Source organism: Gambusia affinis, linkage group LG11 (genome assembly GCF_019740435.1).
Source record: "Gambusia affinis linkage group LG11, SWU_Gaff_1.0, whole genome shotgun sequence".
NCBI lineage: Eukaryota > Metazoa > Chordata > Actinopteri > Cyprinodontiformes > Poeciliidae > Gambusia > Gambusia affinis.
In genome coordinates this window covers 27,890,645-27,908,415 of record NC_057878.1, presented here as the reverse complement: position 1 = coordinate 27,908,415, position 17,771 = coordinate 27,890,645, and the positions used below count along the sequence as shown (strand labels likewise).

Here is a 17,771-nt window from a genome sequence, read left to right as displayed (position 1 = left end):
GGCCTCGCAGACGCCTGCTTCAGTGAGCGGTGTCGGCTCCCGGCGCGCGTGGAGCCTGAACGGCGAGCGCAGCGTCCGCCTGGAGAAGATGGGGACGGTCCACCGGCTGACACTGCGGCAAACCGCGGCCCACATGAGCGGCCTGGTGGAGTTCACATCCGGGAGAGCCAGAAGTCAAGCTCAGCTCCGAGTCGCAGGTAGGAACAACTAATTACACTGCAAAAACACAAAATCTAACCACGTAATTATTGCAGCTTCTACAGAAAATATTTTTATACACTATAAATGAGACAAAACTAATAATATTATTGAACCACACTAACTTAATTCCATAATATTGAAGAGTATTGGCATCAGTAACGTAGAAAGACTTTTTGTTTTTACAGTGTACATGGTGCTTCTGAAATGGCTGCTTTACAAATGTCAGCTAATCTAAATTTTGTTCAAAACAAACATCAAATTAAACTGAAACAAATGTTTTGAAACTGGGAAAAAAAGTTTTAAAACTTAAAGAAATGTTCAAGACGACTTTTCAGATTCAAGATTTTTTTTAGTTAATTTGTTTCCATTTTGAACAAACTTTTTGGCCCCATTTTAGCTCCATAATTGAGCCTAGGTATAGCTGCATTTACAACTTTTTATATATGCTTTAATATATTCCAGTTTTCACCAAATATCTTGAGGCTTTTTCCAACAAAAAATCCACAAATTATTGAACCTCAAGCAGAAAAATGGACGGACGTAAATGTCAGTTCTCCTGTTGGCCAGTAGGTGTCAGCAGAGCTACATAATGAGAGGATTCTTCTGGACCTGATTCAACTTTTTGTCACAATTTACCCAGAAATAGCTGCAGTATTCACAAAATCAGGCAGTTTTATGCATATTTACATAAAAAAACAAAACGTAAAATAAAACAAAATTCCTCCATGTAACTCATTTAATATGAAAAAGATACAAAAACTGAAGAACTGGCATTTCGTTTGATAGATCTATATGTTATGTGATTTAATTAGACATTTAGTTTTTAAAAGCTAAAAGTCTGGATTATTACTGAATTATAAATTATTTAAAACTTTTATGCATTAAGATTCCTACAGATCCTGGCAGTAACTTTTTGAAAAAGAAATATACTTAAGAGTATTTTTCTATGCTTTCCTTTTACTTGAATAATTTTTTTATGAAGTATTTCTACTCTTACTGGAGTAAATTTCTGAATTTTCAACCCAGTGAATGAAAAACATTTAACCAAAAAAAAAAAGAGAAATCACACAAAAAAACAGTTAGTTACAATATGATGTTAGTTATATGAATTATTTTCCTTTTGATCTTTAAAGTAGAAAAATGTTAATTTAACTTTATGTTGTGGTCCGTCTGATGCGTTTTCAACTAAATGAGTGTTTTGATTAGTTACTCTGTAATTGTTGCCTCTTTGTAAAAACTTTTTTCCTCTTGATTAATTTTTTGGATACTTTTTACCGTTATTTTTTTAACAAAAAAATTCACAATATGGCTGTTTTTATTTACAGTTCATGAGTTTTATTTTGAAAGAAATTGATTTGGAAAATTTTATTTCAAGAATGATATGTTTTAGATGAATTATTTTAATTTTGATTCTTAAAATTAAATAAATTCTTCTAAACTTTATATTTTGGTCAGTCTGATGATGTAATGTTTAAATATTAAATGATTTATAATTTGATTAGTTCTTCACTCGCCTTTTTACCTATGTTTTACATTTACTTGAGTAAAAATAAGCTAAAGTAGTTCTACTCTTATAATTTTTAATGATGATAAAAGTTTGGTAGAAAAATTGAGATGCTTTCCTCTGTAATATTCAACCTGAACCACTAGAGGGCGGTAATAACAAAGCTTTGAGTTTCTTCCGGATCTCAATTTGGAAAAAACGAAGGAAAAGTTTTTTCAAATTGACCATAGATGAAAAGGTGAATAAAAACGCAGATAAGTGATTTTTATCTTTCCTGGTGGTGTGTGTGTGTGTGCGTGTGTGTGTGTGTGTGTTTGTTTCTAATACCTTTTGGGGACCATTCTCCTGACACATACCACATTGTGGGGACCAACTGCTCCTTGTGGGGACCAGACTTCGGTCCCCACAAGGGGAAACGCTGTTTTTGGGTCAGGGGTCAGATTTAGGACTAAGATGTGAATTGAGTTTTGCTGAGGGTTAGGGTTTGGTACGTAATGGTTAGGGTTAGGGTTAGGATAAGGTTTAGGATGTAGAAATGAATGGAAGTCAATGAAAGTTCCCACAAAGGTAGCTGTGCAAACGTGTGTGTGTGTGTGCGCATGTGTGTGAATAGGTGAAACGGTTCGGCACCCGGGGTGCCACGTTCTGTAAATAATACAAGGTGTTTATGGTCCGACTCTATCAGTGGGTATGTAGGTCAGGCAACACGGCAACGGCACCAACAAGCTGCTGGGAATTATTTTTAGTTTTATTATGATGCCTCAGATTAAACAGAGTTCAATCATCTGACCCAGATACTGAAGTTTAATCGCTCTGAAAGTGACGAGCTGAACCCAAACCACAGACACAAAAAAGTTTATTAAATATTAATAAAAATATTCACAGTTCCCTACAAAAACTGACTCATGTTTACTAAACAGAAAATGGTTCAGCTTCACTACTTAGACAAAATAAAATCTAAAAACATTTAATTTTAGTTAAAAATGAAATGTTTTTAACTAATTTTAAAGTTTTAAATTCATTTACAAAAATAAAAGCCTTCGAATTTACAAATAATTCATACAAGTCCTGCTGTCATGTTTATAAAGTCATAGAAAACAACTTAAATTTTAAGTTTAAATTCAAAACTTATACTCTTAAATCAGAATCAAGATTGACAAATTGCTGTGTAATTTGATGAGATCCTCTGAATTAATAATTTTCTATAAATTTTTATTTTATTTCTTCTCTTTCATGGAGTTATTACGACTTTATTTTACCTCAGTTTAGTCTGTCTGCGGGTTAAAATCTGTTAACTTTATTTCTGTACAAGGTCCTTTGGCATATTTACCAATACATTGCTAATAATTAATAAAAATACATTTGAAAGAAAACAGGACAAAAAACAGGATAGTAAAGATTAATTACTAATTTCTTTGTACTTTGGTTTTATAGCAGCATTAAAATTTCTCTGTTTTATTTTCACAGGAAATCCCTGAAAGAAACTCCAAACCTGCAGTCGTCTGACGCTTCAATATGTATAAATATTTTATTTAGTCTCTTTGAAAGCAGCTTAAACTACCTTACTGTCTCCTGAAACGTATTTTAATTCAAACTGTATCTTCTGTTGTGTTGTAAATAATGTTGAAGTGATTTGACTGGACCTGGTTTGTTAAAGCTGTTACTGTCAATAAACAGCGAGATGATTCAGAAACTATTTACAGTTTGGTTCTAGCGATCCTGTTCGGGTGTGTTCAAGTTTTAAAATCTACACAGTGAATCCCTGAAAACAGAATTTGAAATAAAAATAAAGTTGTTTTTTTTCTTAACTCCACCAGACAGAGAATTGGAAACAAATTAACCTGCACAAGTTAAGAAAATAATTATAAAGAGTCAAGTTAACAGCTACTGAGCATCAAGCTAACAGGAGATCAGTGTGTAGCTAACATCTGAGTGCTAAGCTAACAGTTACTGAATGTAAAGCTAACAGGTACTCAGCATGAAGCTAACAGATTTTTATTTTGTCGGAATGGTGGAGAGGGAAGAGGAGCAAAAATATAAAGCTTAAAATGGTTGTTTTGTTTATTATGCAGTGTCAAAATGAATGAAAAACAGAAACTGAAGAAATAAAGTTAGTTCTATCTTTTATGAATTTGGTGATGCAGATGAGCAATCTACTGATTAGATGGATGGATAACTTCCTGTATGGCTAACTGCTAATGTGGCTATGCTAAAGCCATTGCTCATATAGGAACCTATCCATTGTTTAGCTGTCAAAATGACAAAAAGTAAACATTGCAATAATGATATGAAAATATATTCAGTATAGATTCCATTTTAAAAATACTTTTTAAATCATTTAATATGTTATAAGTTGTTACATTTTCTTGGACAAATATTCTCAGTTAACTTTTCAAACCCGTTTTGTGTTCATTAGCAGAACTCTAATTTGTTTAAGCCAGTTCCTGTACATATATCAAAGGAAGTTCCTAAATAGTTAAAAAAAAAAGTATTTTAACAACAAAAAGCAGTACAACTAAAGACATTTTCACAAACTCTGATTCTAGACTGAGTCACAGTTAATCAGATAAATCATCATGATTTATCTGATTAACACCAGATCATGTAACACCATCATCTTCTTTCATACAATAGCTTAGAATCAAGTTTAGTTAAACAGCAGCATGTGTGAAGTTGTCAGTATCTTACCTGCTGCAGACAGTAGTGGAGAATCATTGAGAAATGAGAATGCTAACAGCTATTCAAGCCTAAAGCTATTCAAACTGATAGCTAATCAGAGCCAAGCCAAAGGCTACCAAAACAAGCTAGCAACTTCACAAAGTAAAGCTGACAGCTCAAGAGTAACGTTAACATCTACTTAGCTAATAAATATTCAAAACAAAGTAAAATAACATTTAGCTTGGGTAGCTGTTAGTTTATGCTAACAGCTACTCAAAGTGGCTACAAAAGGTAACCAAATGCTGCTCAGAGTAAAGCTATTGTCTCAGTACAACAATAACAGCTATTAATGCTAAATGCTACTCAGACTGAAGCTAACAACAGCTTAGTCAAGCTAACCAGCTATGCAAAGGAAATCTGACATCTACTAGTAATGAAGCTAACACCTTATTTATAGGAATAGCTGCATAAAAGAAAGCTAACGGCTACTCAAAGTAACATTTACCGTAATTTCCGGACTATAGAGCGCACCTGATTATAAGCCGCACCCCCTACATTTTTAAAGGAAACACATTTTTGTACATACATAAGCCACACCGGTGTATAAGCCGCATGTTCCTACATTGAAACATGAGATATTTACAAAGAAATATCTCATATCTCAGAAGGTGTTTTAAAAGTTTTAATAATATGCCATAGCTTTTCTTTCTGAACAGCAGCAATATAGCAAAACAACACTAACAGGGCTGGTTTAAATAACATACGGTTAAAAGTCACGGAGAGCCGTCATCCTCTTCCTCCTGTGCACTGAAACCATGGAAGTCTTCTTCCTCAGTGTCTGTTTCCTTCTTTATCGGCTCGATTGATTTTAACTTGAAAGCTGCATCATATGCATCTCTTCTTGCATTCTCCATGATGAGGGTCTGTTCAAGCTACTTTTATTCATGCACAAAGCACGATGTTACATTAGTCTTCCTCTACAGATATATTCCAGTTGTCTCACACTTACCTTTTCTGCTCCAGCGCCCCTACTGGCCGTTAGAAAAAATGTATAAATAAGCCGCATCGTTGTATAAGCCGCAGGGTCGAAAGCGTGAGACAAAAGTCGCGGCTTATAGTCCGGAAATTACGGTAATACTAATGCTATAGCTAGCTTTGAGTGCACCACATTTAGCCACCATAGCATGTTTATCAGTTATAGTTCATGCAATTTTATGCCAATTTATTTATAGTTTCTATGTCAAAGTGTTTGCTTTATCCTTTTACACGTGTTGCGTGTCGTTTTATGAACATAATTTGTGCATTGAAGTCACTGATAAACCTTGATGTTGAGATAAATTGGTTGAAGTTACAGCACCCAGAATAAAGCTAACAATTTAAGCTAACATGTCCTCAAAAACATAACAGCTACTCAAAGTAGTCATCTACCAATGTAATTATAAGCTCTTAGCTTGACTCCAACATGAGAACGTAATTCTGCATCTCCAAACATTTAGAAATAATGACTTCTGTCCACTGCAGACGATACTGACTGTTCACTGCTACGTTTTATAGCCTAGCTTAAATAAAGCTAATCTGTCACCTTAAAGATAAATTTTTGCTACAATAAATGGCTGAGTTATTATTAAAGAATCTTCTTTCCTGGGTTAAAGTAAAGTAGGGATTTAGTGGAGTAATTTTCTGAAGCACATGTATTGAACAGGCAATTTACACAGTTTTTAGCATAATGAGCATTTTTTATTTTGAAGCATAGCATATTTTGTGCAAATCTTCAAACATCAGGAAAGATTAGTGTTTCTATTTACAAAAGTAACGATCAACATTTGTATTCAGGTGTATTGAATGTTTAAGGTTATATTTTACCCCAGTTATTTTTATGTAAGGCGATGACGTCGATGCCTTATTTTCTGTGTGATGGTGGTAATAATCCTGTTGTACAAATGCTACATTATACTGACATTAAAATGAGTAATGGTGGCTCATTTGTCCAGGACTATTTGTAGAAGACTGCGCAACTGTTCACACAATCTAGTTACAAAGGTCACAGCTGTCATGTAACACACACACACACACACCAACACACACACTCTGTTCTCCAGTTATCTACAGAGGCTATGGTAAGTCCATGAAGCATTCCGATGATAACTGGTGGATTTATCCAACACGCTGTGAGATTATGAGATTAAATGCAAGTTGTTGTTTTTTTTTTTAAAGCGTGGTCCTTGTAGTGGGAAGCCCGATGGAGCCTGCGGCTCGCCAGCCTCCGTGGCCCCAAATCGACAGTCGCTGGTGACTCTTTGTACCCGAACATCCGTTAACTCGAAGTCTTCTGCTTCCTCAGAATGTCGTAGATGTCGTCCACTTTGCTGAGTCTCTCAAAGAAGGGGATGAGGTCGAGAAGCTCAGTGTCTGACATGTCGTCAAACCAGGACACGACGGGAACCTGAAATTTAAAACTGGGATTTTAGTGGGAAATAATGTTCAGACTTTAGGCATTTATTGACAGGAGCAGCGTACCGCGTTGTCTGGATGGAAGATGTAGGAAGCGGGGGAGTTGTCTATGATGATCACTCTGTTCAGGTCTCTTCCTAAGCGGCTCAGGTCTTTAACGTAGTTCCCTTTGTGGTATACGCACGCCTCCCGAAAGAGGCGACTCCGGAAGGCTCCGCCTTTATCCAACAGGTCAGACACAGGATCTGCATACTGAAGGAAATAAGACATAAAATTAGACTTAAGCACACCAAAACTCTGGTAGCGTTCAGGTTGATGTGATATTTGCTCCTATTTGACCAGACTCTTTATTCCAATGCTTATTTGTTCTTCCCAACAGCTGTGTCACCTGAATACTTTATATGTAAAGCCATGTGCTGCTGAGCGAGTCTCACTTTTTTCCCACATAAATGTTGGAGCTAAGGATTAGCTGCTCTACGGTAATGCAGATGCTAAAACGTTATTCTGAGGATGCAGCTTGTGTTGTCACGCTCTGCAAGTCAATCTGTTTCTCATTTTCTCAATATTCTAAAATGTTACTTTGAGCTAATGCTAGCTAAGCCCAACCATCCAGGTTTATTGAGCAGATATTGATTTATTGTGATCTCCAGACATCAGCCAAAGGGCAAACAAAAAGTAAAAATTGAAGGAAACAAAGCGTTTTTTTAATCTGGTAAACTTTATGCTCACAAACATCCAGGGTTGCATCAATTTGGCTGTTCACTTCCTGCTAACACTAACACCTCCCAACAGCTGTGTCACCTGAATACTTTATATATATAAAGCCACATATTGGTGTGAGAGTCTCACTTTTCTCCATATAATCAAGTCTGTTTTACTTCTTTGGAGTTTAGCTGCTGTATGTTAATGTAGATGCTCAAAAGGTTTGTAATGTCAGTCAAACACTATAATTAAATATGTGGTTAGTTATTTGGCCCTAGAAACTCACAGCAAGCTAATGCTAGCTAAGGCAAAGGGAAGGGGATTGAAGTACTGTAATGTTTTGACTCGGTCATAGGAAACAAATCAATCCCAGCTGAAGCTAAGTAGCTAATCCAAGTAAGTGGGTTTTGTTTTAACGTGACACAAACAAATTATAAAAAGTAGAAACAGTTGGAAAATGACTTTATGCTCACAAACACCCATTGGCTCTTAGTTCCTGGTAAAGCTATGGTGATCTCTAGTGAAATAAACTTTTTCCTCTGGTCCTAAGAAGCAAACACATTTATTAATCAGTTCCCTGTTAAACAGACTCTGTGCTTTGAACAACAACAGTTCATCAATGCAGGAGAGCCGCCATTATGTCTTTACCACTTCATAATTTATATCCTTATGGTTCAAAGCTATGACAGTATTTAAACTAAGATTTTAAACTCTGATGAATTTAGGTGAAAGGTCACACATAAATCCCATAAATGGCCGTCCTCAGAGTGATGTTCAAGTCTGTTTGACCAGCAGTCAATGACCTGAGAGGATTTAGGAATCAAACCTTGGATAAACTTGCGGTGAATAAAACACACTCAAACATTTCTCCCATCCTCTGGAGGAACTCATCAACATGCGGCCTCTTCAGTACATGAACCTGATGGAAACACAGAAACAGAACCTTTAGAAATAAACTGGAAATAAACTCAACTGCAGAAGGAAGTTTAGTTATCATTTCATAGAACTCGTGTTATTCTTCTAAATTAATTTCCTTATATTTAACTGTAAGACGCTGGCAGCCATGTTTCTGAACCAAGTCATCCAGAATAGGCTTTCCCCACTTTTACAAGCCGATCCTGGAGTACTTGAAACGGACCCAGGCCCAGAGGAGGGAGAACTTAAAGCTTTAAAAGTACCACTTCAACATATTTTGACTATTTTAGTAAAAAATAACCAAAAAATTACTCAAGAGTAGAAACGGTTTCTGTATTACCAGCTTTAACTGTAAAAACAATCATTTGAAAAATGTAATCATCACATGTAAAATGTAAATGTAAAATTAAAATAATATAAGTATTAATAAAATAACAAAAATCAGGCATAATCATTTTTTCCAAATCAGTTCCTTTTGCAACTTATGAAATTTTACCAAAAACTGTAATTGTGTGTGTTCGGTGAATTATTGATTAAAACAAGCTTTTTCTTCATTAAAGCTTCAGTATTTAATTTTTATAAAAAAATATTCTGTTTTCATATTTGCTGAAACTGGAAACAACCAATCAGAGCCAGGAGGCGGGTCTTACCGCTGTAAATCACCTGTATGGTGATTTCTTTCTGTTAGGCTGCAGCTAGAATGCTAATGCTAATGTTAGTGGCTAATGCTAGTTAGCATAGCCACAGATGATGGCAGATTTCCTGTAACGTAAGTCGTCTCTCCCCCATCAACACATAGCGAGTAACTGAGCATGATTGACAGCGCTAAGACCTGCCTCCTGGCTCTGGTTGGTTGTTTTGGTGCATTTCTTCAGTCGGCATTAGAGGCTCAGGGAGATCGACTTTTTCACAGATTATCTGTCTCATTAAACTGTCACAACATGGTGACAGCTTTAACAAAGATGTAAAAAAACTTTTTAGGTTTTTAAAACTTAAATGCTGCAGCTTTCAGTGAAGTTAATCACAGTTAGTATCCAGAAAAAATAAAAAGCATTCACTGAAGTAATTTTTCCAAAACATCAACTCAAGTAAATGTAACTAGTTGCTATCCAAATCTTCACAGGATTAAATTTTTTTTTTTTTTTTTTTAAAGTAAAGCCTCAGTCAGCTAAAAGAGCCAATCGCAGCTAGCGGCTAGCGGCTATAGCATGTCGGGCTGCAGGCTGATCTGGGGATAAGATGTGATACAGATTGAGATTGATGGCGGGTATTTCTGAGAAGCGTCGCAGGCTCTCCTTATTTCATCAGGACTGAAATAGGAACCTGCAGCCGGGAGCCGTCAAGAGCAGCAGCTTCAAAACTGCTGAGCCACCATTTCACCGCATTATTTATGCAAAAATAGGAAGTTTGCATTCAAATCGGAGCCAAATCAAAATCCATTTGAAGTTTTTTTTTAACTCAAATTGTTTCTCCATGATGAAATGTTTTATTTTCCTACCTGATGAACAATTCCTTCGATTTCCACTGGAATGATAAAGTCTGCATTGTTCAAAGGCTGTGGAGATAGAAAACAGAGAAAAGAACATACCAGTTACAACTTTAAGCACTTAAAAAACCCATGTGAGTCTTGATAATTAATTAGTAAAACATCAGAGATACAAGGAGGCAAAGCTAAAAAGATCTGGGTCACTGGGTGAATTCTCAGCATCTGAATTATGCATCTCGGATGTTGAATCACTGGAAGCTGAGCTATATAAGGCGCGGCGCTCGAGTGGTGACGTAATTTAATTAGTTTTCATATTGGATACTGTGTTGGATCAAGTTCTGCTTTAAATGATTCTGTAGCAAAATAAAAAAAAAACATGAAAAACAGACAGACTGAACTAATACAGAAACTGCTGGTCTGAATTAATTAGAAATAGTTAAAAAAAGTAAAAAAATAAACTATATTTGGTGTAATACCATTTATTGTTGTCATGTTGGCAAAATGTTAAAATATATGAACCCAATGAAATAGAAGCAAGTAAAAATTACATATTATGTTTATTTTCTTTAGTAATTTTAAAATATCAGCAACTATATTCTTTGTGGAATCACATTTATTATTATTGTTGAAAGATAACAGACATGCAGAAACATCCTGGAAGTTCTGCAACTGGTGAAAAGAATCAAGATTGGGTTGAAAAATACATTTCATTAAAGATAATCTACAAAAACCACATTAATATTTCTCAACTCATTTGATAAATTGTTTTTGTTTTCCAAATAAAGTTAATCAAGGATGAAACTTGAAGATATATTTTATAAATGCATCAGTCATAGTTTCAAACATTATTTAGCCACACATCTAAAAATCCAAGCAGTCAGCATGCTGAGGTGAGAGAATCTTCATCAGCGCTGACAGAAAGTGTGCACAGTGCAGCATCAGGTTATTATGATAACTTAATCAAATATGAAGGAACTCATAAATGTCAAAGCAGAGGCTCTGTGTTGTGTATAGAAGTCGTGACGTTCATTCCAGGGTTTTCACATCATTATGGACGCCACAGGATCTGATGCACTTCTGTTTTTTAAGTCATTGCAATTTCTAAAGTCAGAATAATGAGAATAAAAATCAGAATTTTGAGTTTTAAAGACAATTGAAAATAACTTTCTGGATTTAATCATAAATCTGAGTTTTAAAGTCAATTATGAGAAAATATTATCATGAAATTATTGAATAAAAGTCAACTAAAGTTCTTGAGTTGTTTTTCTGAGTTTTTAAAGTCATACCTGAAAAGTGTAAAAGTGTAAAACCCAAATTATGAAAAGTCTTTGAAAAAGCATGACTTTAACCCTTGTAAATATAACTTTAAAACTTAAATATTAATTCAAAACTCATAATTACGGCTTCCTATTGTTCTGTTATTTCATGGCAGAAAAGGTCTTCCATATCCAGAGTCCCTGGTTCTGATGAATAGTGACATTTTCTTCAATGGTTTTTCATTTTGTGTTTGTTCTAAACTGGTTTTCAGGATGGTAGAAATCCTCCCCACCAGAGAAACGTCGACACGTGAGTCAGGCAGTCGTCATTTTAAACATGGCCGCCTCGGTTCAACTCCTGCTTACCTAAAGAGACTCTGGTTTCTGCAGACAGACGTGTGAACTCCTCTCCACCGGCTCCTTTTAGGAAGGAGCACTGATTCAGAAACTGATCCACCCGGCAGCGTTTCAGCGCCAGCGAAGCCAGAGCTGCAGACCTGAGCACAACTCATCACTTCCTCTGCTCATTTCATTAGAGGCAGTAAAAATTTAAATGCTAGTTCTGTCTTATTTAACATTTTATATTTGCACAGACGTGTCTGTATTTTTTGTAGATAATTTTACAGTTTTTCTTATGCACTGCAAAAACAAAAGTATTTTTGGTCCATTTTCTAGTGCAGATATCTTATTACACTTGATAAAATACAAAACTAACTTGCAAGATATGGGATCTTGATTTAAGTCAATAACTTCTTATTATTGATTGACTAACTTCATTGGCAGATTATTTAATCTAAAATTAGACATTTTATTTCCTAGGACTCTGGGGTTAAATGTTAAGAACGTCTCTCAGCAGGTGGCAGTGACGTGTGATGAAGCTAATACTGAGTTTTATTATCTGTTTTATATGAAACATGGAGTTAACAGAATAATCTTGTCCACACGTTCTTCACAGCGACATCCAGTGACAATCTATAAGGACAGTCTGTGACCAGAGGGACGGACGGACGGACGCGGCGCTTATTGCACCATTTACCATGTTAGCATTAGCTTGTTCCGCCCACTGCAGCCACTAAAAGAATCAAAATGTGAAAAACATCCGTTTTAATTAATTAATGTAAAATCATGAGGCTGTTGACATTTTTGTGTAAAATTTATCATTCAAATCCTAAAGACCAAACTATTTGTGGGGATTTTTGTTGTGAGAAATCAAAGATAGTTTTGCATATTTTCCATCTGAAAAAGATCACAAATTAAATATGAGGAAAACCAAATGAATTAAAAGAAATGTATGAATAAAAATGTATTTTTTATGAAAGGCATCATAGTAAGTTGTAAATGAGAAAAGCAGCTGTGATGCAGATTGAAATGTCCTGATCCGGTCCTGATGTTGGTTCGTCTCCGTTTCTCTAACTTCTTCATCAAAAGGAAACTTTTAGTGGAAACACGTGAAGAGCGCCCTGCTGCATTTACCTAGGATGTTCAGAGCAACTTATGCCATTCAGCGTAAACAAAACAATTTCAGAATAAAAGTTATTGCTAATTAAAGGTGCAGAGTTTGTCAATTTCATTAAATGTAATTTCTGCCATCAGAAATTACATTTATGACTGAGAAAGAGGCTCAGGCCGGGCAGCTTACCTTAAATGAACTATGAACTAGAGTTTCATCCAAATCAATGACGACGCAGATCTTTGCTGGATCGTCTGATGCCGACTGTGAGAGCAGTGGTTTTACTGGGACCTGCAGGCAAGCAGAACGTTGAAGCTCAAACATGGAAAAGTGAACAATAGTTTGACTTTGAACATGAAAAGCAGCAGCCAGCATGATGGTACGGAGCGCCGTTTGTAAAATTACGTAAAGAAAAATGAACAGCAACAATCATATTAGCTTACCAGAAAAAAAAAAAGAACATTTCCTCGTTTATTTATAATTGTCACAATTTCAAATATTTAGTGAATAAACTAACTATTTAACTCCAGACTAAATATTTAGCTTTAGGTCATAGTTTATGTTTAGCTACAAGCCAATAAGCGAACTTTCAAAAATAAAAGCTGGCTCTTGAGAACTTCTATATAAACTCCTGCTGGTGAGACTGAATCCTTCAGTGCAACGTAAACACTTGTTTCAGATCCATTGGGAACATTTCATCCTGTTTCAGGGTGAAATGTTGCACAAGAAGAGAAGAAACCATGATAAAGATGTGACATGAAGCAGTTCGAAAGTAGATTGGAAGACGCAGCTTTTATTTTGGTAGTTCACTTCCAGTTATTGGCAAGTGAATTTGCATATTTCCTAAATATTTAAATTCAAACTCGCTAAAACTAAGTACTTACCTTTCTATAGCTAAATGTTTAATATAGTGTAGTATATAGTGTTTAATATAATGTTTATAATTAGCTTGCTAACTAAGAACTTATCTTTATACTAAATAATATAACAAGTTATATTAAATAATACTTTGCAGCTATATTTAGTTTGTAAAACTAAATCTAGGTTCAAAATAAATATTTGAATTTCTACCTAAATATTTAGCTTGCTAACTACTTTCAAACTAAATATTTGGTTTGTAACTAAATATTTGACTTGCTAACTACATATTTTTCTTCAAATTATATAAAGGATCCTAATTAAATATTTACAGTGAAACCAAATATTTAGCTTGCTAAATAAATATTTATTTTGAAACTGACATTTATAAATGACTGAACATGATGAAAATATGACTTTGAAAAATGAACCCTCATTTTTTTCTAAGCTAAATAACCCAAATTATAGCTTTATATTTTGAACGATGTAACTTCAAACGGCTCCTGATGAGCTGCTTCAGGTTCGTAACAGCCGTAGAAGTGTCGTGGTGTTTCTGTGAGTGGTTACAAGAGACTTGATGCGGCAGCTGCTGCCATGATGATACAGAATGTCAGTATCACAACATCATATCTCGTCCTTCAACAAGTGCTCAGTGACTCTGGATTCCTCAAGCTAAAAACAAACTGGTATGACCAAACAGGTTGTGTGTGACCCTAATGACCATGTGGAGCAGGATACTGATGCTGACACTCTGTCTTAAATGACTCTGGGTTTATTAGAGGATTTAAAAAGCAGTAAATATGACACATAATGTACCTGCTGTGTCGGCGGGATGCAGTATTCACATTCACAGTTCTCTACGGATTCATCGTCACTCTGCTCCTCCTCTGAATCCCGGCTTGGTGAGGCCTCATGTTTTGAGGCAACGCTGTGAATGACACCCAGATGAGGTGCGAGGTCTGACATTCCCTGCAGCTCATTTTCAGGTTCTAGACTTTGCTCTTTACGGATTAATCCGAGGACATTAATTCCTAATACAGCTGATGACTCCTCGACATCCTCTGGTCCTTGATCACCATCAGCTTTTCCATCTGAAGACCTGCTGTCCAGAATAAATCTGCTCAAGGGTTGTGCATCTGAAGCCTGAATGCTTCTAATCTGATATGCATAATAATCCTCAACACCTGATGGAAAACACTCTCCGGTTTGCTCCTCTGTGAGGGCCCAATAAGGCTCCATCTCTGAAAACGCAGAGAAGCCATCCAGTTCAGCATCCAAATTCTTATTGTCTTTGAGCTCTAAGGTCGTCTCAGTGGGGGCCTTGGCCTTAACTTCACCTACCGAGTCAATGTCCTCACCATCAGAGTCTTTGTCTTCACAAACATCTCCCTCCACAGAGATTTCTTGGGCACACGGTGCAAACGTGCTCTCCGCTCTGAATGAGTCCAGGTAGTACTCGGGTTCTTCGTCGTAATCATCAGAAATTTGCCCATCGTATCCCCAGGCTTCATCATCATAATACATTTCATCATCTTCAGAGTCCTGGTAGTACTCTGGGTAAACACCAAACGGTTCATTATCTTCAGCTTCACCTTTTGTTGAACTCGATTCTGATTGTCGGGTCCAGTTCTCCGAACCATAAGATCCAGGGTCTCTCTGGTTCAGGTCTTCCTCCTCTGAATCTTCACAACGTTCATCCTTTTCTTGGGTGTTTATTTCAGTTGCTTCTTCAGTACGCACATCTTTCTCCTGTTCTTCGATTACCTCTTTAGTCTCCTCTTTGTGAGCCGTTTCGACGCTTTGTTTCAGCGCTTCCTGTTCAAGATGGAGGTGGTGGTGAATGTCGCCTCCATCAAAACAGGAGATGTAATTCCGCTTTTGTGCAAATGCCTGTCCAGAGCAGCCTGCTCTGTCAAATAAATCAAAGTAGTCCTCAATAACTGTGTTGACAGCAGAAGTTTTCTTTTTGTCCTCCTCCTCGCTACTCTTCTCGATGCTCGGATGTTTTTCTGCATCATTCTCTTCGAAGGATTCCCACTGCATCGGCTCGTCACTTGTATCATCCGGAGCTGCTTTGTCGGATTCCTCGGATGAATCTGAGCAGGGATCAGAAGGAAAACTGTTGTCAAGACAAGTCTTGAAGGATTTTGAGTCGTCGGAAGATAGATCTTCCTCGGTGCAGGACTCAAAATTGCCATGTTGACTTGACTCGTCTTCTGAATCGTCTCCATGCAACTCGTCAACATCTTCAGAGGCGTCGCCTGTAGAGGTTTGCTCAATGTTTTCTTCTGCTCCGTCACTTTCACAGGGGTCACCAGGTGTGTCCTCTGACAACGTGGAGGACTCTTCATCACTGACCATCTCGTTATGATCGTAGTTCTCCTCCTCTTCATCACAGTAATTGTCCTGACTTTCATCGTATTCAGAGAAGTTAGCAGCACATGTTAAAGAGTCCATGGAGTCCGAGATGTTTTGGGTGAAATTCTGCTCCGAATCGTCAGTTGATCGGTCCTGCTCCGAGTCAGAGTCCTCACACTGACGATCCAGAGGCAGCTCCAGGTTTTCTGTGCACTCAGACACAAAACCAGGCATTTCGAACTCTCCAAAACTGTCAGAGTTCATTTCCGATTCATCTGGCTCATAATCAGAAGAGTCCGACTGTTGATCAGAGGGCTTACATTGCTGAAATAATAGGAGGTGTTTTGGGCAGTCTTCACAGCAAAGGCTACTTTTAGAGGCTAAGCTATGATTAGCACAATGCTCAGAGGACTTGCAAGCTTTAAAACACTCACAGTGTTGAGTACATTCATGATACAGTCGGCTTAACCCTGCACACTGAGTGTCTTCAAGGGCGCTGTCTGGTTCAAAAAGTCCATTGCTTGAAGAATATTCTGCAAAGCTCTCAGCCAGTCCTTCACAATCGTTGCAGAGTTGAGTCTGCGGTGCATTCATGTTGCAAAGAGGAGGGTCAATTCCTCCGCTGACACTCTGCTCTGTGTATCCCACAAGGGCCTTTATGTCCAGTTCACTTCCCTGTGAAGAGCTGCTCAAACCTGCAACTCCTGTGACTTTAGAAACCGCACATTGTCCAGAGAGAATCGCTCCAGTGGAAAGCTCCCCCTCTCCACCAACTTTCCCCTGTTCAGAGTTCTCCAAATACATCGCAAAAGTCGCTTCTGAGCCCAGACGATGGGAATTAAAAGTCTTTACTCCATGCAGAGTCCAAACAGCAGGCACCTTTGGGGTCCATTGGGAGAGGAAACTCTCAGAGCTGAGATCACTACTGGCTCTGGAGAGCAAGAGCAGCGGGAGCGACAGCACTCACGATGACATGACAGGTTGTCACAACCAAAACTGAGACTCGACCCTCCCTTTGCCAGACAGCAAGCAATTTATTTTGGGTGCTTGGAAAGACGTGACAAATAACTTCTGGAATATCAAATCTCTATAAAAGGCTGAAGTAAGGTATAAATCTGAAACTGACACCTGAGAACTTCTTGAGTACTTGATCTTCAGACTGAAACTGACTGGAGGCAGGTTGTTTTCCCAGAGAAAACTCACTTCAACCAGAAAGAATGCTGCAAGTTAATGTGTATGAAATGGTTATCATTGCCCAAATGAGCAATCATTCATGTCAATGTTTAGGTCAAATATCCACATCACAGAGAAATGATTGATTTTAAGTTGATTAATTTAGTGGTTTTCAAGTATCCGCTGTCTTTCCTGTTACTGGAACTCTGTTCTTAGATATCTGCTTGACTCTCCGGGTCAGATATTCACCTCTGAAACATTTGTACCATTTCCATCCTTCTTGTAACTCCCTGATTGATGTCTGGACATGGAGTACTTTTCAACACGGCTGTTCGTTACAGTCCAGGAGACATGCCTTAGGAAACATAAAAAGCTGAGAAACTCATTGAACAAGTGACAACCACGGTGATCACATGCCGTTCAGACGCAGGAAGACGCAGAAGAAAACTTATTTCAAACGAAAGAAGAGTTTCCATTGCACAAAAATGCTTTTCTTCTACCAAGAAGGGGACATTATTTTTGACCGAAGGAGTCTCTGTGTCTGACACTGAAATGACTGAGGACACAGTTCTGGATGCTTCTGTCACAAGCTGCTCTTAAATATTCAGCTTCACCAAGATACCAAGAGTCCAGATTGCTTGCTTTATTTTGTTCCAGTCATTCAGTTTCATGTTTAATGAAGACACAGATAAGTTTAAAGATATCAAATGGCAAAACATGGGATCACATTTCAGTCCCAAAATAGTCAAATGAGGACTG

The 17,771-nt window shown here is 37.2% G+C and overlaps 1 protein-coding gene and 1 long non-coding RNA gene across 2 annotated transcripts; one reads left to right on the top strand and one right to left on the bottom strand.

The window, feature by feature from the left end:
- The first annotated feature begins 60 nt into the window (after positions 1-60).
- Positions 61-6,724, top strand: LOC122839956. Its single transcript, XR_006372147.1, has 2 exons — positions 61-197; positions 3,173-6,724. It is a non-coding gene; the product is annotated as an uncharacterized LOC122839956 (long non-coding RNA).
- LOC122839955 lies at positions 5,414-16,834 on the bottom strand. Its single transcript, XM_044132008.1, has 6 exons — positions 14,298-16,834; positions 12,813-12,914; positions 9,930-9,986; positions 8,343-8,435; positions 6,881-7,066; positions 5,414-6,806 (listed from the first exon to the last, which is right to left on the bottom strand). The coding sequence occupies exons 1-6, from the start codon at positions 16,641-16,643 to the stop codon at positions 6,678-6,680; spliced, it is 2,913 nt and encodes a 970-aa protein (XP_043987943.1). The 5' UTR covers positions 16,644-16,834; the 3' UTR covers positions 5,414-6,677.
- Between the last annotated feature and the right edge of the window lie 937 nt (positions 16,835-17,771).